At 40.4% G+C, this 23,953-nt stretch overlaps 3 protein-coding genes across 4 annotated transcripts in view; 1 reads left to right on the top strand and 2 right to left on the bottom strand.

Annotated features, from left to right (window-relative positions):
• Nucleotides 1-720, bottom strand: part of ccdc30 (coiled-coil domain containing 30) — a 97,412-nt gene extending 96,692 nt beyond the window's left edge. Inside the window, exon 1 of the mRNA XM_052039460.1 lies at nucleotides 372-720. Within this exon, the coding sequence (XP_051895420.1) occupies nucleotides 372-389 (18 nt within the window). The 5' untranslated portion in view covers nucleotides 390-720. The remainder of the gene's footprint in view (nucleotides 1-371) is intronic.
• Nucleotides 721-1,205: 485 nt separating this feature from the next.
• utp3 (UTP3 small subunit processome component) lies at nucleotides 1,206-18,029 on the top strand. Of its 2 annotated transcripts, none has more exons than XM_052039221.1 (16): nucleotides 1,206-1,257; nucleotides 2,830-2,920; nucleotides 4,655-4,711; nucleotides 5,379-5,435; nucleotides 6,668-6,803; nucleotides 7,142-7,216; nucleotides 8,343-8,464; nucleotides 9,795-9,947; nucleotides 10,906-10,977; nucleotides 11,070-11,110; nucleotides 12,096-12,192; nucleotides 12,604-12,777; nucleotides 13,777-13,898; nucleotides 14,767-14,833; nucleotides 16,695-16,802; nucleotides 17,757-18,029. In XM_052039221.1, exons 1-16 carry the CDS (start codon nucleotides 1,250-1,252, stop codon nucleotides 17,844-17,846), a joined length of 1,470 nt encoding a protein of 489 aa, XP_051895181.1. In that variant the 5' UTR covers nucleotides 1,206-1,249; the 3' UTR covers nucleotides 17,847-18,029. The 2 variants fall into 2 exon arrangements, with proteins under 2 accessions (XP_051895181.1, XP_051895180.1); XM_052039220.1 differs by lacking the exon at nucleotides 1,206-1,257 and adding an exon at nucleotides 1,673-2,116.
• Nucleotides 18,030-18,162: 133 nt separating this feature from the next.
• ppcs (phosphopantothenoylcysteine synthetase) lies at nucleotides 18,163-23,905 on the bottom strand. The gene is made up of 3 exons (XM_052039612.1): nucleotides 23,285-23,905; nucleotides 19,983-20,086; nucleotides 18,163-19,736 (listed from the first exon to the last, which is right to left on the bottom strand). The coding sequence occupies exons 1-3, from the start codon at nucleotides 23,808-23,810 to the stop codon at nucleotides 19,404-19,406; spliced, it is 963 nt and encodes a 320-aa protein (XP_051895572.1). The 5' UTR covers nucleotides 23,811-23,905; the 3' UTR covers nucleotides 18,163-19,403.
• Nucleotides 23,906-23,953: the final 48 nt, after the last annotated feature.

Here is a 23,953-nt window from a genome sequence, read left to right as displayed (position 1 = left end):
AACACGCTGCTGGAGAAACTCAGAAGCATCTATGGGGGGAAAGGAATTGTCGACGTATTGGGGTCGAATACTGTTTAACTGACAACCTGATCTATAAAATGAATACATAATTGTCATTTCAATACCTCTGCTATAAGAGGGGGTAAGTTCATCAGAATTCCTATTCATTGATCTATCATAATTCGTGCGGGAAAATACACGTGCTGTTACTAAGTGAAAATAGGATTGGATTCAGTTGGTCTTTCTCGTCAAACTGCCTGCCAAAGTTTAGACCCGGAGATGTGCGACACTGGGGGATCCCAGAACATTTGGTGAATCAGTAGGGCATAACACTTGGAACAGTGGAAGGGAAATAGCGTTTCAGTGTTTACCTCGCCACTGCTCTCCATCTCCCACCCTTCACACTCAGCAGCTCCTTGCGGTTCCTCCTCCTCCTACTCCTGCTCTCAGACTGTGACCCGACCTCATGATGCACAGGGCTCCCGTCGCTGCCCCCGCACCGAGCCGGTGCTCGGCCGGTCTCCGTGCACCGCCCAGCCTGTTCCTCGCAAAGTTCGCCGAAACAAGGAGGATGGGGAACCGCAACACAAGGGCTGCGGGTGTCCGAGCAGCTCGGCCACGCTGCTTCCGTTCAACGCTGAAGGGAATCCCGCTGCTGGACGCGCCGCGGGCACACGCACCGCCCGGCACCACCGGCGCCTCCACCACCCCCCGCTCCGGGCTCGGCGGCGGCCCCGTTACCAGGCAGCTGGCACCGCCCACTCGCACGGCTCAGGGGAAGGGCACCTCAATCGGATGTCTTCCAAATGGTATCAATTCATATTACTCCCGCACTGCCATCAACTCCCAATATAACTTCGTGTATAAAATTCATTCTGCTTCGAATGTTTCATGAAATGCCTTTCAACCTGCGACATAGATAGTGGATTAATTTAATTACCCCTCTACCAACTGCAATGGAATTAACTCCAGCAAACCGGAGGCTGTCCAGGTAGAAAACAATTCCGGGTGTGTAAGAAAATAATTAATTTGCTGCAAATCCGAACTGTAACAATCTAAAGATAAATGAAAACGTCTACCAGCTCATATAAACTCCATATAAAAGCATCGGTTAATATTTCAGGGTTTTCTTTTCATGCTCAGAAAGTAAATCTGGACCCCCTGCAACGGGGAACGATTATATTTCTCTAAATGTGTTTGCCGGGGGGACAGTGAGGAAGGGACCACTGGCGGCTTCCGGTTGGAGACCATGCGACGGTGAGAAACAGGACGGGAGTTGGGGGGGGGGAGGGAGAGGTGCTGTTGGGGGGATGGGAGGGGAGGGGAGGGGGAGGTGTTGGGGGGAGGGGGAGGTGCTGTTGGAGGGGAGGGGGAGGTGTTGGGGAGAGGTGCTGTTGGGGGGAGGGGGAGGTGCTGTTGGAGGGGAGGGGGAGGTGCTGTTGGGGAGGGGAGGGGAGGGGAGGGGGAGGTGCTGTTGGGGAGGGGAGGGGGAGGTGCTGTTGGGGAGGGGAGGGGGAGGTGCTGTTGGGGAGGGGAGGGGGAGGTGCTGTTGGGGAGGGGAGGGGAGGGGGAGGTGCTGTTGGGGAGGGGAGGGGAAGGGGAGGTGCTGTTGGGGGGAGGGGAGGGAGAAGTGCTGTTGGGGGAGGAAGAGCAGGGTGCTGTTGGGGGAGAAAAGGGTCTCGACCGGCGGGGGTGAGGAAGGAAAAAGTACTTTTTTCAGAGGGGAAGAGTTCGGGTCAGAGAAGGGTCCTGGTCATGGAGGCGCGGGAGCCGAGGGGTAAAGTTGCCGGTGAGGAGATGCATCACCGTTCACGGTGCAGCTTCCTGAGTCGCTTTACCGCCAACGAGTCTTTATTCAAGAACTGCATGAAGTGCCGAGCAGGGAACGAGGCAGCCAGTTTGTGCTCAGCGCAATCCCACTAACCCGAGTGTAATGTCGACCAGATGACTGTTTTGGGGAGGCACAAGAGACTACAGATGGTGGAATCTGGAGCAACCCACAAAACTATACCTCCCCTCTACCTATTGGTCCAGATGAAGGGTCTCGACCCGAAATGTCAACTATCCATTTCCTTCCATTGATGCTACCTGACCTGCTGAATTCCTCCAGCGTATTGTGTGTAACTATTTTAGGAGTGTTGTCAGGTCGAATGCCAGCATCATATTAAATATATATGCTTTAAGTGTTCTTCCTTAAAGTAGTGTTGTGTGAAAGTAGATGGGTCCTCATTTTAACTGTTCGTCTGAAAGACTGAGCGGAACTCCAAAAGTACAGGATCGTTTTGTCTGCAGACCTTTGAATGGGATGTGAAACCACATCAAAAGTATGAGAACTGCTAGTTGAACTGGAGTTGATGATTAGGAAAGAAAGGCTGGTTGTAGGGAAGGATTAAGAGGTGACAATTGGATATCAATCTTTCTGCTGCTTTGCTAGAATTTTGTGTCTATTTATGAGAACCTATTTCACTGGCAGCTGCAAACAGATGGCTTAATGCCATGGTTGAGACTTTCACGAAAGTTTAACCTGCTCTGATAGTGAAGGTCATCTGTAAAATAAGTTTCAGGTAGTTGGGTTGGAGACTGTGCCATAAAACTTTCTCATTAAGCATTAAGAAGACTTTATTCTGTAAATACCTGTACTTGTGATTATGTAAATAAGCACAAAACTTTGCATTAAAAAATTAGTATAGAAATATTTGTACCTAACCATCTGTACCAATATCGTTGTGCAAAGGAAGAACAGGATGTTATGTATGTTTGTTATTCTTCGATGGCACCAGAATAGTTAATTGTTAACACCTACATTTGTAATTATTGGCTGCTTTGCAGATCTGGTAGAAAAAAACCCAGGCAGCAGCAACAGCTGGATGATGACAGCGATGACCCTGAGCAGTACAGCAAATTACCAAATCCAGATATTGTGAGTATTATAAAGGAGAGTATGTGGTAATCCTTTGTATTACTACCAGCTAATTATTACATGACTTAATGTGACCTGGGCTTGTATGTGGAAGCAGTCAATTTGGTCAATCTAGTCCAACTGTGAATTTCATTAAAAGATTTCATAACTATGTGCATGCATAAATCATGAGAGTGTAAATCATGTGCACATCATCCACAGGAAGGATCAAAAGCCATCCATTTTGTCATTTGTCAAACCCTGTTATAGTCTGCTGTTTTATTTTTTGATTCCATTCCATCGGTCATTTCATAATTTAAGCCATTTGCTAGAGCAGCTATAGACACTCCAACTATTTTGCCTCTTATGAAAATGAGATACCTTATTGAGTTGATGGGTGTGTGTGAGAGAATAAGTTGTAGAGCTATAGGGGGAAAAGGAAAGGAAGGGAAGTGGACTGATGGGACTGCTTTGTTAGAAGCCAATGTGGACCTGATGGGCTGAATGGCCCTTCTGTGCCAAAATATATAAGTAACTCAACACCACGTCTACAACCAGAATGCCTTTGATTCTAATTACAGCCAGAAACTTCTCACTGTTGGTTTGTTCCCAAGACTGTAACACCCATGTACCTATTCTCTCAAATAGTCCAGATAACGTCATTTGATGGTATCATAAAACTTCTACCAGCCCACCCTTGTAATAATAAAAAAATTCACCTAAAGCAATGTGGCCTAATGTGTTCCAGCAATCTTAGCATGTTCATATATTTTAATTTAAGGAGGATTTTTTTTGGAAGACCACATGGAATCCTGTTTTTATTAATAGAGCCATAGTGTGCAAGAACAAGGAAGTTATGTGAAACCATTATATTAAAAAAATGTGCCAGTTAGGCCTCCCCTCTAGTACTATTCAGTTTTGAGTATACTGAATGAAGGATGTCAAAGTTTTTGAGGTGATGAAGGAAAAAGTTACCAGAATAGTACCAAGAATGAAGATATTCATTAAATAAGAGATGGTGGTTCTTGTGGTAGAGAAGGTTAAAAGACTTGATTTTAAAAAAACATGAAAAGTTTAGATTGTATAAGTAAGGAATAACTATTTCCGTTGGAGCAGAGTTAGCATCCAGAGGGCACAAATTTGCTGTGATTGACAAAAGAATGCCAAGTGAGCTGAAGTTTTTCAACAGTGAGTTGTGATCTGGATAACTACCTGAAAGGGTGTTGGAAGCAGTTTCATTAGTAATTTTCAAAAGGGAAACAAATAAACATTTTAAAGGCTAAAATTGTCAGGGAGCTTGTTAGGTGTAGCAAAGATTTGTCAGAGGATCAGTGGGCTGTGAGGTATGTGGTTATTTCAGATTACCAGCATCTGCCATATTTTGTTTATGTTAAAAGAATGAAAGTGGATTCTGGGTCAACATAGAAACTTCCCATTAATATCCCTTTAATCATATTTTAATGTAAGAGCGTTAAGCACAGTGTAATTATGGAAAGATGGCAGGTAACATTTTTTCAGAAGACTAAGGTAAATCTTATGGGATTATACTAGCATACCGTTTAGGAACTGGGAGCAGGTTGACCTGAACTTTTAGTCACTGTTTGGTTGTGAAACCATGGAACTTGGGATAGCAGTGGATATTCTTGAAGACCTGACTTTGTGAGTTAACTAAGTTTCTGTGATTATGATGTTGAAGTGTAAAGTGGGTAGGGAACAATTGTGTTTGGTCTGAAAGCACTTATATTTTCCTTGTAGAATTCCTTGGAGTATTTTAACGATGCCGTTGATGAATTTCATGAGAAGAAACTTGAGGTAAGTGTGAAACACTACATTTGTCTAGAAACCTTCGCAGTAAAGAAAAAATAACCACAGATGAAATTGTGTTAGTTTCCTGTGATGTTGATTGTAATCAGAGAATGCAATTTGGAAACCATAGGTGAAGTAGGATTAGGGGTTTGCTCTGGATAATAATTGAAATTCTATAAAATAACAGAAGCAGTAATTGGAAAGTTGGATAAGTCAGCTATTTTTCCACAATGCTAGCTGATGATGTCACTGCAAAACCAAGCTACTATGGTGTTGCTGTAGTAAGGAGAGTGACACTAAATTATGTTGCATTTACAATGCAATTGCCATAATAAATGTGAGCTTAAGAATTAAAATATATTTATGACTAGCAACATCAGGTATGGTGTGGAACATATGAATAAAAACATGTACAGCAGCATGAGAAATGTGCTGTGCATTGTTACTGATTTTTCAGTGTGAAATATTGAGTATATACCACCTTAAAAATACTCTGCATTTGGGGAAAGTTGTAAAAGAAGGACCAGGAAGACAGCAATTTTTATACAAGGCAATTTTTAAGGAACGCCCACTACTGTTTGCCAAAGCAGGTTTATTAGCAGGAGTCCAAAGGTGCCTTGATATTCTTGTTTGCAAGCCTCTTAAATCAATAATCCTAAATTTTGTTTTACAGAAGCTGCTGGCTGATGGAATAGCACGTGATAATTTGAGTGAAGATTCACTGGATGAGGTGTGTGTGTCCAATTCTGCTGGGCTGACATAACACTGTTATTGGGCAAGCTTCTCAATTATACTGTTATTTCCCTTGCTGTTCTTCAAACAAGCTTTTTTCATTCATTTCTCTCAAATTTCATTTCTCTTGCTGGACAAAACCTTGTTTAACACTTCATGTGAAAGATGATACATCTGATGTTGCAGCTCTTCCCTCTGAATATTGTGCTAAAATAGTAGCCTCTGTTTCTGTGCTTGTCTTTGCAAAAGGTTTTGGGACCAGACATGTCACAGTAGCTCTTTCATGTGATACTAGAAAGTAGTCAGTTATTCAAGCTATCAACAAAGACCTTGATGGGACTCGATGAGAATCTTACTGAAGATCTGTGGGTGTTGCATTACTGCATGCAGTCCCTACTCCTGTTAATGTGTGTAATGTCGGTTGTATAATTTCTTGGCTTGTAATGTGCATCTGATGCACTCTAGAGCCTTTTTGCATTACCGATTTATTCTCCTTATGACAAATGAGATGTATTACTTTAATCAACTCTGCTTTATCTGCTGTAGCCAGCTCAATGTACAGTGTAAACTCTTACTTCCATTCTCTTTTCTCTGAACAGTTTGCTTACCTGGAAGTTGGTTAAGGTGTCTTTATTTGTCCATTTTACTATCTCACTCACTGTCTCTTCGCAATATATCCATGTTTTTTTCTCAATTAGGATGTATCGGGCTCCATTGGCCCTTCCTAAATCCTACAGGGATAACGCAGGCTCTCGAGGCGGTTGTCTAGCCCTTCCATCTACATCAATAATCCTGATATCACCCCTTATTGATTTAACTCATTTGATCTGGTGTGCTGTACTCCAGAGAGCCTTGAGCGTTCAGTCATTTATTTGATGTTGCTATCAGTGGATTTTGGCTACTTAGCACTTCAGTGGTTAATAAGTTGAAAGTAAACCAGCTATAATATTGAATGAGAGAGTTGGCCCAGAGGGCGATATGGAGTACCCTTGTTCCTAATTTTCATATTCTTTTCTCCTCGACTTTTGGTGGTAGCTTTGATTGTGGAACTTGAACTTTCACTGAATTAAAAGAAAACTGTCTACTGACTCTTGTGTTTGATACTGTTCAGTGTATATTTCCCTTCAGTTATCATGCAGCAAAAATATATTGTTAGAAATTAATTTATTAATAATTAACTGATTGGATCAAGTATCAGCGCTGACTACATATTATGTCCTTTTAAAACAGGAAGAGGTAATGCCCCTGGAGCTTCCTGATTCTGATGAGGATGAAGAGAAGGAGGCAGAAGAAGAAGAAGATGAGGAAGATGAATACGAGGAAGGGGTTGACATGGATAGTGACCTTGAGGGCAAATCAGAAGATGGTTAGTGTAGAACTGTGGTGTTATCAAATTTTGTATAATCCATTTAGTCCTTTTAGTTTCTTTCCATACCTGAGCCCACCTGGAAGTATTTTGATCGGGGGTGGGGGGGTGGGGTGAGGAAGGTGGTGGGGGGGTGGAAGGTTGGGGGTTGGGGGGAGGGGGGTAAGGTGGGGGGGTGGTGGGGGGTTGGAGGGGAAGTGGGGTGGAGGGGAAGAGTTGCTGTATTGTATAAATATTACTATTGATCGATAGCAGTCAACATGTGAAGCTACTGCTGCAAATGCTGAATTAATTTCTTTACAGTAAAACTCATTGTTGCTTCACTTTTTCTTTTGCAGGTCTCCCAAGTGCATTGGCCTGGGGACAGAAGAAGAAATCGTTTTACGATACTGACTATGTTGATGAGCTTCCTCGTAAGTTCTGTAACTTGGCCTCTTGATGTATGGTCAGTGGGTGGGGAAGCAGATTTCTTCCTCATTGTTTCCATAGATGAAGTTCTGATTTTGAAATGCACAACATAAAGAGCACTTGTCCCTAAATTTTAAAAAAATTGTGGAATGTGCAGCAGATCAATTATATTTGGCAGAGAAAATGGATTCATGTTTCAGATGAATATTCTCTATCAGAAGTAAAAATAGTGATGCAGTTCAATCAAACTGAATTGTGGAGGCTATTTATTCCTCGGTTATTCCAAGGTGGTTTCTGTGTCCACTAGTGACAATGGAGTCAAAGTTTGTTTTGGGCTTGTGTATTGCTGAAAAAAGCTATGATTATCTCTTCTACCCATTTGTAACTATTTATTAGATGCTATGATATTTCAAAACTTAGCAGGAGTTGGCAGGTTTTGTCATTGCTCTTTCACTAGTACGAGAAGAGAAATGTGCGCTAAAATACATGGTGTGTCAGTCTATTTTTATTTCTGTAGCTGTTAACAATGTTCAGAAGGTATCCTGTGCTTCCATGTTCCAGGACAATTCTATTTTTGATGTGTTTTTTTGTTCCAAAACAGATGCCCAGCCATTAATGTCATAGTTAGAAAGGTGGGACCGATTGTGAAAATGGGCTTCTTCATTTCCAACACTCTTCTGGCTTATTGCTGTGCATCTGAATTGAGGCAATGTGAATGCACTGTAATGTACTGTAGATTTTAACCATATAAGTATGCATTCACCCACAACTTCAGAGATGCAACATATTGGGTCTGACTTGCAACCAGATCTTTGAACCAATAGATATTTGTGTTGGGTGCTGATGTTTAGCAGTGTTTTGCTTTAATTTGCTTGAATTCTAACTTCTGGGTGGCATGCTGGCCATGCTTTGACCTAGTCAGAATTCACTAGCTTTGGTCCTGGGAGGTGTGTGAATGCAGCAGTTTAGGAATTTTCATTTCTTACCTTTTAATATGAAAACCCAATGCGGAAAGTTTAAATTTTTGCACTTTTGTTTTGTACCCACCAACCATGAGAATTTATGGGTATGTGCAAGGAGATGTAAGATTTTATGGTTTGATCTCAGTCTTTGCCGTTTATACATTTGCAGGTGGAAAGAAACAGGCAGAAGCTCTGGCAGAGGCTGAGGAGGAGGAACAAGAAGCTATAAATATTCAGAAACGGTTGGCAGAGAATCTGTCTGAGGATGACTTTGGGCTTGATCTTATTCAGGTAACTAACAGGACTTATGGAGGTGTGAAAAGGGTTTTTGGCACTATGTTAGAAGGGTCAGGGTAATTTGTGAGAACTGTCACTGGGGTCGGCTTCCTGTCTTTTCCTGGCATCCTGTTCCAACAATCCCCAGCAGCAAGTTACCTGTCAACTTATTTTTGAGTTAATTTAATAATGTTTGTCCTCTAGATATTAGCAGTGTTTTTTTCATGTTTAAAAGTTATATTGCTTCAAGGCATTCCTGGTTCCATGTTTGGGGCACACCTCTGCAGCTTGAAACTATTAGTCTAAACTCCTTAGTCAGGGGAAATATCCTCCCTTCTTCGACCACCAGGAATGTTGTACGTTTTAATGAAGGCCTCATTCTTCTAAACTCTGATAAATGAAGACCCAACCTGCTCAATGTCTTCTCATATTACAGATTTACCATCCTAGGAGTCAGCCTGGTGAATCTTTGCCATACCTCCTAGAGGGTCATAGAGAGATGCAGCATGGAAACAGACCCTTTGGCTACTGAGTCCATGCCTACCATTGACCACCCATTTACTTTAATTCGATATTGATCCCATTGTTAATTTCCCTATTTACGTCAACTCCCCAGTTTGTAGGTTCTAACCGTACAAGTGTGCACCTGACATTGCCTTGTATTTTAAACTGACACTGCATCTGAAGCATATCTTTGCATAAGTTGTGTCTTTTCATTATTGTCCCTCACACCTTCTCCATAGGATCTGATACTTTGGTTAAATGTGAAGAATTGTGAGAAGTAAAGCTGTTTTCATCTCAAAACATTTTATGTACTTTTAAAATTGTGAGCTGAAAGCTCATTCTGCCAGTGACTGGCTGACTTCACTGAATCCCTTAAATATGTATCAAAAGGCATCTTCGTTCTCCCCCATCCCCCTAACTTTTTCTCCACTGCAAGTGACAGGAATAGGTAAAGTTCTGTGCTAATGCAGTCAACTTCGTTTCTATTGCTAGTGCTGGAATAAAGGCACAAATCCCAGACAGGACATGGTTTTGTTGCTTACATTTGTTTTTTTTCATGCTGTTCTCACCAGCTAATCTCAGTTAAGTTAGACTGGGCTGAGGTTTGCTTTGTATTCAGTGGGGAGGAGATCAGCCATGGTAACTTTTTGACTGCTATCAATCCTGCAACATTTGTATGGACCCAGGTGATAAGATTTCCTGCCAGCATGTGCACAGTTAAACAGTAAGCATTAGGATGAGGTATCTTTAGGTCTGCTGCCCCCCTGTATGTCTATCTCGAAGGAAGTAGGGTTTGCTGAAAAGAAAAATTTAATTACTATATGGAGTTTTCTCATGATAGACATTTGCCCAAGAGCGGGAAGCAGAGAAGGATTCTGGAAAGGATCTGAAAATTAAAAAAGATTTGAATAAAATGTCCCAGAAAGAGAAGCTGAAACTACTGAAGAAAGAGTCACCTGAGCTTCTGGAACTCATCCAAGATTTCAAAGCAAAGGTGGGCTAAACTTCTAAGGTTGCTTGAGTTCATTCAACTGTTTTGCTGTGTTTTCTGAATATTAGATGGCACTTAGGAAAAAGAAAATGAAAATTAATAAAGTAGAAATGTAATGTTCTAGAGGTCAAAAATTCTTTCACTGGGTGTTTATTTCTAAAGAATAAGTAATATTATTTCATTGACAGAAATAATGTTTTCTGGTAAGGATTTACAGACATTTTAGAGTGGTAATGTACATTAGGCCTTCTATCCTTGCTGAATTCCAAGCCTCATCTGACCTGTGAATAGAAGTTAGTTAACATTCCCAAATGGGAACAAGGTACTTGGCTGATCTACCACTGGATGAGAGGAGGACCTAACCTCGTGAACATTAAAGGAGGTGGAAGAGGGAAAAAGAGTAACAATGGAAGGTTGAATTTAATACACAGGATTTGGCTGGTTTAAACAATGGCAACGGTTACTGTTGGTTTTTATGGATTAGTTATATTAGCATTATTCTGGTTAGACTCTTTGTTTTCTTCATCCAAAGTCAGTACTTTGTGGGAAAAATTGCAGATTATAAAGAAAAAATTGATTACTCCGCTTTCGGGGAAGTACAGATTTGACATTACTACTCAAACTATAATTCTTCACAAAATTAAGAATTATCGAATTAAAAGGTATCTGAAATGAGACTTTGATAGGAATGGAATATGGGTGTCGAGTGTCTTTTTCTTTTGATCAGTTGTACAGTCAGATGTCCCATTTGGTATGTCATTATCCCATGGTGATAGGCAAGTGGATTTCTTTCCCTTTTGCGCAAAAAATTGCCTGAGGTTTGCAGTTGTAGAAATATTTCTCTTGTGTGTGAAGAAAAAAAGTTGGACATTCCTGTTTTAGCTACTTGTATCCTACTTAGTAGGATTGAGTTTTAAGTTTTTCTGCCAAGCAAAACAATAGTTTGATTTTTCTCTTGCAGCTTGTGGAAGTGAAGGATGAGCTACAGCCACTGATGGAAATGGTGCAGAGTGGTAGGATACCTGCAGGGAAGGTATGCTGAGAACATAAAATACATGGTAGTTGGGGATTGAAGGTGTACAGTGTGCCTTGATCATATTGTAATAATTTTTGTTTACCTCACAGGATGCCCAATATGTGCAGACAAAGTACCACCTGTACCTGAAGTAAGTTTCTTTGCTATAACTTTAGAGAATCTTAGCCCTTTCCAGGGCATGATAGTCTGGGATATCGAGTAAATGCCAAATGTCCAATTTATTAGCCATTAGTCATGTGGCTAAGTGGAAATTCCAATGTGGCTAATATCATTTTTGACGATTTTTTTTATATAAAGTTGTGCCTTTGTTAGACGTGATCTTAAGAATGTCAGTGCCATGTTAACACTTCAGTGCATTTGTTGGTAAGATGTTCATGTGTTTTTTTTTATGAACATGACAATAGGCAGACTATATCATGAAAATATCAGTATCAATGTGATAAATGTTCTTGGCTGTGACTGGTGGTTCTTCAAAAGAACCACTGGCATTCAGCCAGTCCAGTGAAAAGTTCAGACACAGACCTGGCATAGAATCAGATATCCCATTGGTTTCAATGGGATTTCTCGGCCTGTGGGTTAAGAAGTAATGGATAAGGAGAGTTTTTATTATTCTTTGAGCTTTTTATTATTATACTTTTAAGTTTTAGTTTATTAATGATTTCCAAACAGATCTTAATATGTTCTTAAATTTATTTACATCAACTTCAAATTTTTTAATTTCTCCAAATGTCAACTTCAAAACTATTACAAACCATCACAGGCTTTGACACAACAAAACTCTGCCTCTTCTTTTGCCTTGTGTCAAAGATGTCAGACCATTCCTTGGGCAGGGCTTCCACGCCCCCTTACCGAAGGCCTAGTGGCCTCCACGGTGTGGAAAGCCAATGAGGTTAGCCTTTTGTATCTGAACCAGCTGAGGGCGGTGGCTCCAGTTGGTGGCACTTTCAGGAAGAGCTGGGTTGGTGTATGGAGTAGAGAGCTGTCATACAGAAAATCGGGATTTCTTGTACTATACCTGAGAGTTTTATATTTAATTTAAAAAAATCCAGAAGTGTGAAGTACTGTACAGAAAACAAAATGATTGTACTCTTGTTAATGAGATGTGTGTTCTACAGCTACTGCACAAACATTAGTTTTTATCTGGTATTGAAGGCAAAGAGGATCCCAGTTCAGAACCATCCAGTGATTGAGAGACTGCTCACATACAGAAATGTGAGTATTGTGCAGCTAAACTAATCCAAGGTTATTAATATTTTATCCTATTTGTTACTTTTTAGTGCTTTCCTTTTACCTTGCACTATCCATGACTAAGGCCATGGGATCAATCCGCATTCATGTGGCATTTGGAGTGTCAGGCATATTAGTCACCCGAGTAAGGCTAGCTGGAGATGCTTGTCTCTATTTGTTTTATTGTCTTTCCTTGCCCAACCCACTCCATCCCCTAGGCACATCAAATTCATGAGATAGTTCAATGAACTTGATTGAACTGTCTCATTGACCAAGCTGTGACACCCCGGTTCACATTACTGAAGAACCTAATTGCTGGGGCGTGAGGTTTTCAGTTAAACAATACCTCAATTGTGCTAACTTCCAGGAGGTGACAAGTGTGTTTTCTCTCTCCAGCTAATCAATGACTTGCCTGTAGTGGATGTGGCATCTGATATCCAGAAGACTTTAAACCAGACCAGTAAAGAGTTTAAATCTGTTACTGCAAAAGATCAACATATCTTCAAACTGAAGAAAGCACCATCTCAACTGAGTAAACAACCAAAAGCTCAACAAAGAGCAAAAGGAAAGGCAAGTATAGAAGGGATTGCTATATATTAGTGGTGGCATAATTCTGATTTAAGGATGGGAGGGTGGACAACTTTATAAAGTCTACAAAATTTGGACACTTCCTACTTTGACTGTAGCTGTGTCTAGGATGGTAATCACTGTTTTGGAAGCTGAAAATCTGATGAGCTGAATCTCTGTAGCATGCAGGTCAAACAGATTGTAGGATTTATGAATTCAAAACTTGACTAATTCAAAAAATTTCCCTCTAGGCAGATCTTAAAGGTATAAAGTCAGACTATAAACTTAATTATATTAAGAAGCTGTAATAATTTCACTCATCCCTCCACCCTATCACTTCTTTCTCACTTGCCTCAGGGAGTGTAAGCTGAAAGTATCCAATATACATAGTCCAGTCATGTTAGTATCAGAAGCACAGTAACTGGTCATTAAAACTAATTGTACAGGGTACACTGGAAAAGTGATTGTGTTACTGACTGATTATTTCAGAGATCTGGACTATCAACCCAGAGACTTGAGTTCTAATCTCATTATGGGAATCGGGCATTCCGATCCAGTTAATTAATTAATTCTGAAATATAATCCATTATCATTAATAGTAAACATGAAATTGCTGGATTTTGTAAAAGTACAGCTAGTTCATCAATGTTCCTTAGAAAGAGGAATCTGCCATTTTCACCTAGTTGGGTTTATGTGACTCGTGGATAATTCTCAGTTGTCCTCTGAAATGACGTAGGAAGATACTTAATGCAAGAGTAATTGGGAATAGGTCATTAAAGCTGATCTTCTCAGCAATACACACATCCCGTGAATTAAATAAAAAATCAAAGGGAGAGTACTTACAAGTATAACATGAATTGCAAGACTTTAAATGATTTTCTTAATGTTTTGGCAAGTTAAATGTTAACACAGGGATCTCTTTCTCCAGAACTGATTTGAGAGGATATGTCCTTGTGCCTTTCCACGTGTTCTTGAGTGTATGGGATTAATCTTTTAATGTAGGTCACTGGTGAGGAGGTATCTAAGGATTTGAAATATGATATGGGTGATGAAGCCGGATTCCCACATCATAAAGAAATGAAAGGCGCTCCGTCCCCGAAGAGACAAAGAATGGAAGAAGACAGGTACTGAATATTTATGTATGTACATGGGTTTTAAAATATTTCTTGGATTGAATCTATTCAAAAGAGTGACTGACGAGAGGTGCATTCCACCCCAGGTGAGAATGAACTCCCCAAGTTATTTAATGAGCAAAGCATTGTGCATACAGCATTGAGTCTCACACAGCCAAAGTAGAAGTGTACGCTGACTTAGAGAAGCACAGATGAATGGATATGATGGACAAATGCAGTGGTTGAACATGGACTTTCAAATGGACATGAACGTGATATCAGATGTATTAATAAGAGTATGGATTTAAAAATTAGCAGTATTAATTTTAAAAGCTAATATAGGAGTGAGAAAAGTGAGAGCAAACTGTTCAAGATGTTTGGTGGTAGCTATCTCTCAGCCTTCAGTTCTGGGACTGCTTTTGTCTGCCATGTTATTAGTAGTTTGGATATAGGGCTAGGGAATGTTAGCCACATTTGTAGGTAGTGCTAAAAAGGGAGGCAAGTAATCCTGTGAATGATGGAAGCTGCCATCTTTGTAGTATAAAGTGATACCTTGTGGTTATATATAAAAATAATTTTATGAATGGGAAAACTCTATAGCCTGTTTCCATGTTATAATTAATATACAGTTCTCCAGTTTGATTCTCTGGTAAGGTTGAAACTACAGCATATCAGAGAGAGAATTGGGTAACAAGAATGTAAAAACCATAAATTGAGAATGAATTTGTTCTAAAAGGATTTAGTTTCCTTGAAAGTGTGGTAAATTCAATTTTGAAATACAGTCCTGCCCATTTTCTTTAAAAGTGGCAACCCCAGACAATGGAGCTCCACTCTGAAATGTTTGTGTCCCAATGCTATAATATTGGGTTTTATGTTTCAGTAATGAGAACACTGCTGTGGTGCAGGAAGTGCTTCATGCAGATGAAAAGAGAAAGATCACTTATCAGGTATCAATCTTGTTTCTAACATTATGTTATAGTTTGCTGTTTTCTGCTTTGGGGCTATTCTGATCTTTTTTTTCTGGGACCACTTTATTTAATAGAACTTAAAAGAGAACTTTCCATGCCTCAAGTTTATGTTGATGATGACTATTCATTTTTTAAAAAAATATTTGTATCAAAAAAGCAGAATGCTGTTGATACTATTCAGTTTTTGCTGCTTTATAATGTGCTACTGGAAGCTAATAAAACAAGTCTATAATTCTTTCTTTCTAATGCCCACTGGTCATGAGCTTTTGTGTGGAGGATCCCAGGCCAGTGTAAATAGACTAACAAATGTATACGTGCAATCCAATCAAAACTTCATAACAGAAAATTGGTTTTGTACTAATTTTTATCTTTACCCGAACAACAATGTCACTGAGCACTTTGGTCTGGAGATTATCGTGTATATTGCTGCTTGAGTTTTTCATTACGGCACAGAAGGAAGCTATTTACCAACCAATTTAGTCTTATTTCCCATCTTTCTCTATGACTCTATGAATAATTTTCTGCAAGTTTCTATTCAGTTTCCTATTAACTGCCACTCTATTTTCATATTCTTCCTTTTTTTCAGTTAAATTTTCCCTTTCTGTTTACTATTTTCAGTTTGGTTCTGGAATTATTCATCAATATTCATCGTACATCCACTTCTTTTGTTTCACATTTGCTGCCCGATTTGGGACGATTTCACCAAGCTCTGGCCTTGGTTCCCATACCTTTCCTGTTTGTAGGAATGTATTTGGCCTGTACATGAATTGGCTCCTTTTTAAACGTCCCCTATTGGCCTGTTACACTTCTAACTGGTAATCTTTGGTTCCCCTTTAACTTGGCCAAATGATCTTCCATCCTTTTGGTTGGGCCTCCAGTTAGAGTTCTATTTCATATTGCCCAGAGCTCTTCTTTTATATGAGCAGTGCTTCCCAAATGTTGTCCCACTTGGCTTGTCTCATTCTAAAGAACTAGCTCCACCATTGCCACCTCATTTGTTGGGCAAGAAATCTATTAATCAGACATTCTCCTGACCTGCTGCAAAGAGATTCCCTTTTCATGCCTTTTAATGTTCTATCAGTCATTATTGGGTAACTGAAGTGTCCTAATATCACCGCTCTGATTTTTGCCCATACATAATTTCCTTGCCATTTGCTGCTGTTGCCATTTGATGGCCTATTAGAATATTCGGAGTACTATAATTGCACTCTTCTTGCTTTTTAATTTATAATTATTATTTTCCTCTATTGCTGCATGCTAGTTCCCAATCCCCCTGCCAATGTTGTGTAAACCCTTCACAGCCTCATTAGTAAACCAAACTAGCAGGCAGAATGGTCCCAGTGCCCCAAGAATCAGAAGCCCTCTCACTTGCATCATATCTCTAATCTGGTCCTTCTGTTTTTATTTCCTTAACTCCCGAAAGTCTAACTGTAAAACTTCCAATTCCTGGCCTGATGTTCTGCATACCAAATGTGTATGATGACATCTGGGTCTTTCTCTCCCTCTGCCCCCCCCCCCCCCCCCCCAAACAGAATATTGGACCCCTTACCCTGGCGCTTGGTGAAAACATCCCGAGCGTTAAAGTGTCAGTTTGAGTGTAGTATACACCCTGAAGATTCCTCCACTCACAATCTCTGCCTTTCCCTTGTATGCCCACCCACATACAGTTCTGAACACACTCTGACTGCAGGTTGACCATCTGTTGAGTTTGATTCGCTGGAGACTGTTGCGGATGGCTTTTTCCATGAACAGAATATTTGATTATAATGATAAATCATTGTAACCCCGTCTGCTGAAGATTTTCACCAATTGCTCGCTAATTTTTGCATGGCAATCACAGATCGCCAAGAATAAGGGTCTCACACCCAGGAGGAAGAAGATTGATCGTAATCCTCGAGTCAAGCACAGAGAGAAATTCAGACGAGCCAAAATCCGACGGAAGGGTCAGGTAAGTGAAGGAGTTAGTGAGATTGATCCTTAATTCAAAAAATGAATGTCCTGTAAACATTTTAAGTCTGGCTCTGAGTCTCTGAGCTGCTAAATCCCCAGCAAAAGAGGAAACATCACATATTCTTAAAATGAATAAAACTAGAAATGGCTCCCTTGACATTGGCCTTTGAAGACCTTTCCATGTGAGAGCGCTGGTCAAAATATGTATGATAGAAGTCCCTACAACAAGGAATACAGTGACCATGTTTTAAAATAGTATGGTATCTAATATTAATCAGACCTGTTTTAAATATTCAACCAAAACAACTTTCGAGTTGTTGAGAGTGAGAACTCATTACAACACAGTAAGGGGTAAATGAGCCTGTATGAATGCAGCGCCCTTGATTAGCTCCCCATTCACTACCCTAAACACTTTATTGTTAATGCATAATGGCTGCAAGATGACTGCACGGGCTGCAACTTGCCAAGTCTTTGACACACCAAATCTGCAGCCTCTACTACTTGTGAGGACAAGGGCAGTAGCCACATGGGAAAGTTTGTAAGTTCTCCAAATCAAACACTATATTGACTTGTCTCCTTCGTTGTCTCAGGATCCATTACCTGACTTTTCTAACTGTAGCGGTTCAAGGCAGCAGCTCGCCACCATCTTACTAGTATTGGGGATGGGTGATAAATGTTCACCATGCCATCGGTGCCCACTTCCTATTTCCCATTGAGAAGAAATGACTGAATCATTTGTGAATGACCTTAATATTGGAAATTTACACTGAGTCCATATTTCTTGAAACTAAATTGTAACTATGTCCTAAAGTACTACAGTAGTATAGGGATGTCAGAGTAGGGTTTTATTTTCCAGATTACCCCCAAATTTAAAGGCATATAAATCCACAGTATGCTTCTTACAATGATGAGATCTTGCTTAATATCAGTTTGTTATACATCATGTTTACAGGTGCGTGAGGTACGCAGAGAGGAACAACGATATAGTGGTGAGCTCTCGGGTATCCGGGCTGGAGTTAAGAAGAGCATCAAGCTTCATTGATTTAGCTGCTCTATCAAAGATCTTCAGTTTGGAAATTAATGGATCACCTACTCTGCCTCTAAAATATTTCGAGTTTTGTAAAGTATTTTTTTTACTGTTTATAAATTATTAGTAAAACAGATGTACCATTAATGGACTCACAGATAATGTAATTACAAGCTATTAAATTTTTTGTCCACCCAAGGATAATTATTTACAGTTGTATTCAATATCATATATATAATGCTTCCTTCCTTAGGAACTAGCATCTAGAAATGTTATGTTATACACTCTTATTTCTCAGACTGCTGTTTTATTGGAAGCATTAAACTATTTATTAAAATAGTTAACCTCTCCATCAAAATGGTGGCAAAAGTTAGTATCTACATGTTGCTGGGGAGCTAAGTGATTTTCCTCCATCTGAATATTGCAGATGTGTCATTCTATGCAAAGTCCTCCAATGTAAGTGCCACAGCCATTCAAAATGTGCAGGGATCAATAGATGAGGAATGCTGTCAGTCAGTTGTTGTTTAACTTTTTCAAATTGTATAGTCAACTTGTTTACTGACTGTGATTGCTGTTCTAGCTTGTTGTATCAGTCCTATAAGTGTGCTGTATAGAGTCACTAATGCACACTAGAAATACTTCATCCGAATACTGTCTTTACTATAAAAGGACAAACTTGAATTATTAGAAGTTGGTACGATAATATGGTTCAAATTGTATTTTGGCTTTTAAAAGTTGAGCTTTGGAGATTCATCTATTAAGGTGGTACCTTGAAGGCAGTGGTTGAGGTATTGACAACTCTTCCAGGTGAGCTGGAAATGAATTAGGGATACAGGAAAGAACAAACTGTGTTACCTTTATCCCTCCCCCCCGTACTGACATTGTAGTTTGGTGCACTCCTAACTATCATAAAGGCTCAAAGAAAAATCATATTCCTACTACTGCTGCCTACAGAACAATGAGTAAAGATAGCAGTGAAAGGATAGGAATGCTTTAAATCCATCCCTGCGAACTGAATGCACATTTAATATAACTGTGATTACTGTCATTACATATCAACAAATGAGGGAAATTAAGGTACATCATTGTGTTTTATTTAATAGCAGGGTCAAGATATCTATTGCATTCAGCAATCTCTACAACTATAGCATATTTGAAGATTAATACTGTAAAATTCTGACTTGGAAGTTCACAACTTATTAACCATTGCTTCACTGACTATAGTGATAGTTTTACTCCCATCCAATGATACTGGAACATCTTAGTACTTAAAAAGCAACACTGAGCTCCCTTTAGTCAGGAAAAGCTCTACCTGCTTACTGATTAAGATGCCATGTTACTTTTTATTAGGCAGTTGCTGGATCAAAGAGGAACTTTAAAACTTTTCTGATTGCAGTTAGAGTTAACCCAGACCACACAAATGTTATGCTTTTTAAAAAAACATTAAGCATAACACCAGATCTCCCAGCTGGCTTTGGTCACATCTGTAAGATTTCATTCTTTTCTTCCATCATTCCAATAGCTTATTCTTTTCTCGTACAGATGATCCTTAGTAACTCATCTTCAATCTACTTATTGGGGATTTCTGTTCTTTTCTATAAAATTAGTATGACATTCACTCAAATGTTTCACAATCTTCTCCTCGATTTCTCGGTGCTGCTTCACTTCATTCTCTGAAAGTGCTAGATCAATCTGAGAATCCTCTGTGACTATGAGAACGTACACCCTCCGTGTTTCAAGGACATTGGCAACAACAACCTGATGTCTGTAAGTTGCTAAAGCTTTACGTGCTCGAGCGACCAGCTGTGACGAATCAGTCTCCAACTTGAAGGATGTGACAAATGCATGAGGAGCCCAGTCCTTCACAAGAGGTGCAAGCATCTTGGGTACCATTTGCATAGTTAGCTAAAACAAAAATACAAAAAAGCTTAAGTCACCATGCCTTCCATTACATTTCAATACTTTCCCAAAGAATGTTGCGTTTCAGTTTTAATTTTTTTCTTAGAAATTTAAGAAGCAGCCCAACTGGAAATAAAAAGTAGTACAAACTCAATCCAAATTGTCAATTTTATCAGGAAGGTGTAGGAATTTTCCTTCATAGTTAAAGCTTCTCTCCTAACCGTACTCCAGATGTAGTCAGACACAAATCACCTGCAGAGGGCTAGCACCCGACTGAATTTTGTGCTCTGGCATCTCTGACGCAGGAATGAAGAAATCCGACACTGCTGCTGCGAGGTAGAACATTGCCTTTGGTCCTATAAAAAGATGTATAAAGGCATACCACAAGTTATCCAGTAGATTCTCCTGACCTGTAAATCCTAGCAGAATTACTCTTTGTTATACTGAATAAATTACATAGTTTTTTCACAGTTGTTCGCTATCCAGCCCACTTTTTCAGAAATTCATGAAACTCACTGCCAAGAAACCAAATGCCAAAAGAAATACATAACAAAAATTTCAGTCACTTCTGGCTAGAGGAAATGCTTTAATGTAACACCCACTTGTTAGTGCAGCAATACATATTTTCAGTGGTAATGCATATCCAATGAAAATTATTGTGTTTACATAAAACAACACAACTCCCTATATTTAAATCTGAATAATGCAAATACCTCTATCAAATATGCAGCTAATTTAGACCAGACTAAATGCTATTTTTTCTCTGTTATGTATCTTGAGGTAATCTGTCAGGTGTAATGACAGCCACAAGCCCTTATTTTGTTCAGGAACTTACTATGTAATGCTTTATTGGGTGCCTTTTGAAGATATAAATACATCACATCCACTAACTTCTCCCTTATCTTTCCTACTAGAAAATCCTCATGTCAAATACAATTTCCCTTTCACAAATATATGGTGACTCTTGGAAGTCTGAAACCAAAACAGAAAACAGCAGGTCATGCAGCATCTGTAGAAAACAAATGGAGTTAACATCTCAGGTCAAACGACCTTTCAGAGTTCTGATGAAAGGTCATTGATCTGAAACATTAATTGAGCTTTCTCCAAAAATGCTGCATAATGATGTTGACGTTATAATCATGATTTTCCAAGTGCCTGTTACGACTTCCTTGGTGATGGATCCTGGTAAGTTCCCATCAATCGATGTCAGGCTAACTTGCCTGGAGTTCCTCAATTTCTTCCTCTCCTTTCTTAAGTTGTGGTGTAAAATTTGCTAACTTGCAATCCACTGTGACTTTTCTAGTATTTTTGGAATTCTGAAAAATCATTACTATTGCATTTCTTAAGCCACCTCTTTCAGAACCCCAGACATGCATGGACTCAATAGGCTGAAGGGACTGTTTCCGTGCTGACTAGCTAGAGAGGGAAGGATAAATTAAAGAATGTTTGCACACTATTGGTCAAAGGAAAAATTACAGATTGAGAAGGTACAATTTGGTGAAATGAGGCCATGTAGATTGAGGTGAACACAGTAGTAACAGACTCTTGGAAAACCATGATTACTGAGTCAAGTGTCCTATAGACCCACAAGCAATTAGAGGGAGGCAACAGAGAAACCATTCAAGCAAATTTCTGAGAAGTGTTAAAACAATAAGGCAATAACATGGGATTTCAACTGCCCTAATATATACTGGGAGAGAATCAATGACCAAGTCTCCTCAGCCATGCAAGATTTAGAATTCACTGGAGAGAATGTCTTCTCATTTCACTTTGAAATGGCCTACCCCTTATTTTGAGACTGTGACCCCCTGGTTCTGCACAACTCAGCTGGGGAAATATCTACTCTGTTGACCTCTAAAAATTCTATACACTTCAATGAGGTCACCTCTCATTTCTCTAAACAAGGTTCAGCCTATTCAATCTCTCCTCATATGACACATCTGCCATCCCAGGAACTAGTCTGCTGAACCTCTGCTGCACTCTCTGTACAACTAGTAAATCCTGTTTTAGATGAGGAAACCAAAACTGTACACAATATAGGTATGGTCTCACCAACTGTTGGAATCATGCAGAACATTTACTAAAAATTGGAAGTTACAGTATGACAAAAAATACCAGTTAGGCACTGCTACAACTCTACATACAGTAAAAATCTAAAACTGCAGATTCTGGAAATGCAAAATAAAACAAAATACTGTAACACTCAGTTAGGCAGTATCAGGCAGATACACTACAAATATGTGATTGCACTAGAGGGATTACAATGAAAAATGTTGCTGTTTTGGAGTATTTTAACTGCATAAGACCACAGATTGGTGTTTGCTTTGGAATAGAAGAGACAGAAGAAATGCAACTAAGGTAAGTTTTGAGAGAGTGGATAAGAATGACCTACACCCATTAATAAAAGTACAATTTTAATGTTGTCAGAAGGATTAAAAAGGACTTGAGTTTTTTGCTTTACAGTCAGCCAGCAGGTTTAGAAAAGGTGGAAGAGGTAGAACCCCTACTTTTTTAGAAAGTACTTAAATGTGTAACCTATGTCCCAGGCAAAGAACCAAAGATCTCTTTTTAACGGCCAGTAACATAGTGAGCTGATTGACCTGTGCCACGATTTTCTATAATTCTAGAAGACCACAGAAGTAGATTAGAATTAATAAATGCATGAATGGAAAGAGGCCAGGGTGAGTTCAAACGAATTACAGGAGGTGCACATAGGCAGTATTAGCAGTGTCAAGATTGTATCAGAAATTCATTTCAGGGTCAAAAAGCACAAAATACTGGAAACTCAGCAAGTCAGACAGCATCTGTGAAAATAGAAACAGAGTTAATATTTCAGGTTAGAGACCTTTTGTCAGAACTGGGAAAGAGAGAAAAGGGGTAAATTTCATTTGCAGAGGAGGTGGCAGGAGGAATGGATGGGACAACGGGAGTGTGTGATAAGCTGTGACACCTGTGATAAAATTACCTTTTGTTTTCTTTCCTTGTACTGATGCCTTTTGTTTTCTCCTTCCCTGTTCTGATGAAGGGCCTCTGAACTGTTTCCCTTTCCATGGATGCTACCTGACCTGCTGAGTGTTTTCAGCACTTTGTTTTTATTTCAGATTTCCTACATCTGCTATCATCCGCCTGCGTGTGCTCCTCCACCTCCCCCCACCTTTTTATTCTGGCTTCTGCCCTCTTCCTTTCCAGTCCCGATGAAGGGTCTCGGCCCGAAACGTCGACTGTTTTGTTTCCCTCCAAGGATACTGCCTGACCTGCTGAGTTCCTTTTTGTGTATTGCTCCAGATTCCAGCATCTGCAGATCTTTTTTGAGTCTCCGATCTGCAGTTCTTATTTGATTTTTCAAACACTGTCCGAATCGGCCTCAGAGATCAGAGATAGTGATAGATACCGTGGCTTTAGAACAACTTGCTGCAGGGACAAAACACAACGCCTTCAAGTTGGAAAGCCCAGATACAGATTCTGTACAAAATCTGTGCACAAAACAAACTCCTGACTGTGCAGTGCCATCAACATTAAACAAACCCTTCAAACGTTCAATGACATTCTCCTACCGATGGGGTTGAGCGCCTGAGCCGCCGCCCTGAGCAGGTACAAGTAGTCAGACAAGGTGCTGAATTCTACGGGTAGGAGCAGGCCAGCCTCCCGCACGGCCGTGTACCGCTGCAGCACCGGCACGATGTCCGGCAGCGCCGTCTGGTCGGCTTCCACCCGCCAGCGGGTGGTCCTGGCGTCCAGCACGGCCTTCAGCGCGTCCAGGATGTTGAGGCCGGAGTAGCGGCGGGAGAAGGGGTAGAGCGAGCGGTGGCGGTGCAGGAACATCACGGCGTAGCCCAGCTGGAGGAAGTACTCGACGGACACGGCGCCGCGCCAGCCGCTGCTGAAGTTGTCCAGGAAGCGCACGGTCCGCGACTCCAGCGGCACTTTGGTGCCGCCCGAGGTCACCAGCACCACCCTGCGGCCCTGCCTGGCGTGTCGCACCGCGAACTCGCCCATGGCCTGGGCCGAGGCGTCCGCGTTGGGCGGCGGCACGCAGTTGGAGAAAAACTCGGTCCATTCCGACTCGCTCTCCGCCGCCATGACAACTGGTCCCTCCTGTATTAGCAACCGGCAGCGAACCTTGCACCCACCCAGTCTTCCGCCCAGAGTTCACCCCCGCCACACTGAAATGTTTTAAAAATCATTAAATGGCACTTTGATTATGTAAACATTTAGATATTTCC

The sequence above is a fragment of the Pristis pectinata genome, chromosome 26 (genome assembly GCF_009764475.1).
Source record: "Pristis pectinata isolate sPriPec2 chromosome 26, sPriPec2.1.pri, whole genome shotgun sequence".
In the NCBI taxonomy this organism is placed as follows: domain Eukaryota; kingdom Metazoa; phylum Chordata; class Chondrichthyes; order Rhinopristiformes; family Pristidae; genus Pristis; species Pristis pectinata.
This window is presented reverse-complemented; position numbering and strand designations above follow the sequence as displayed.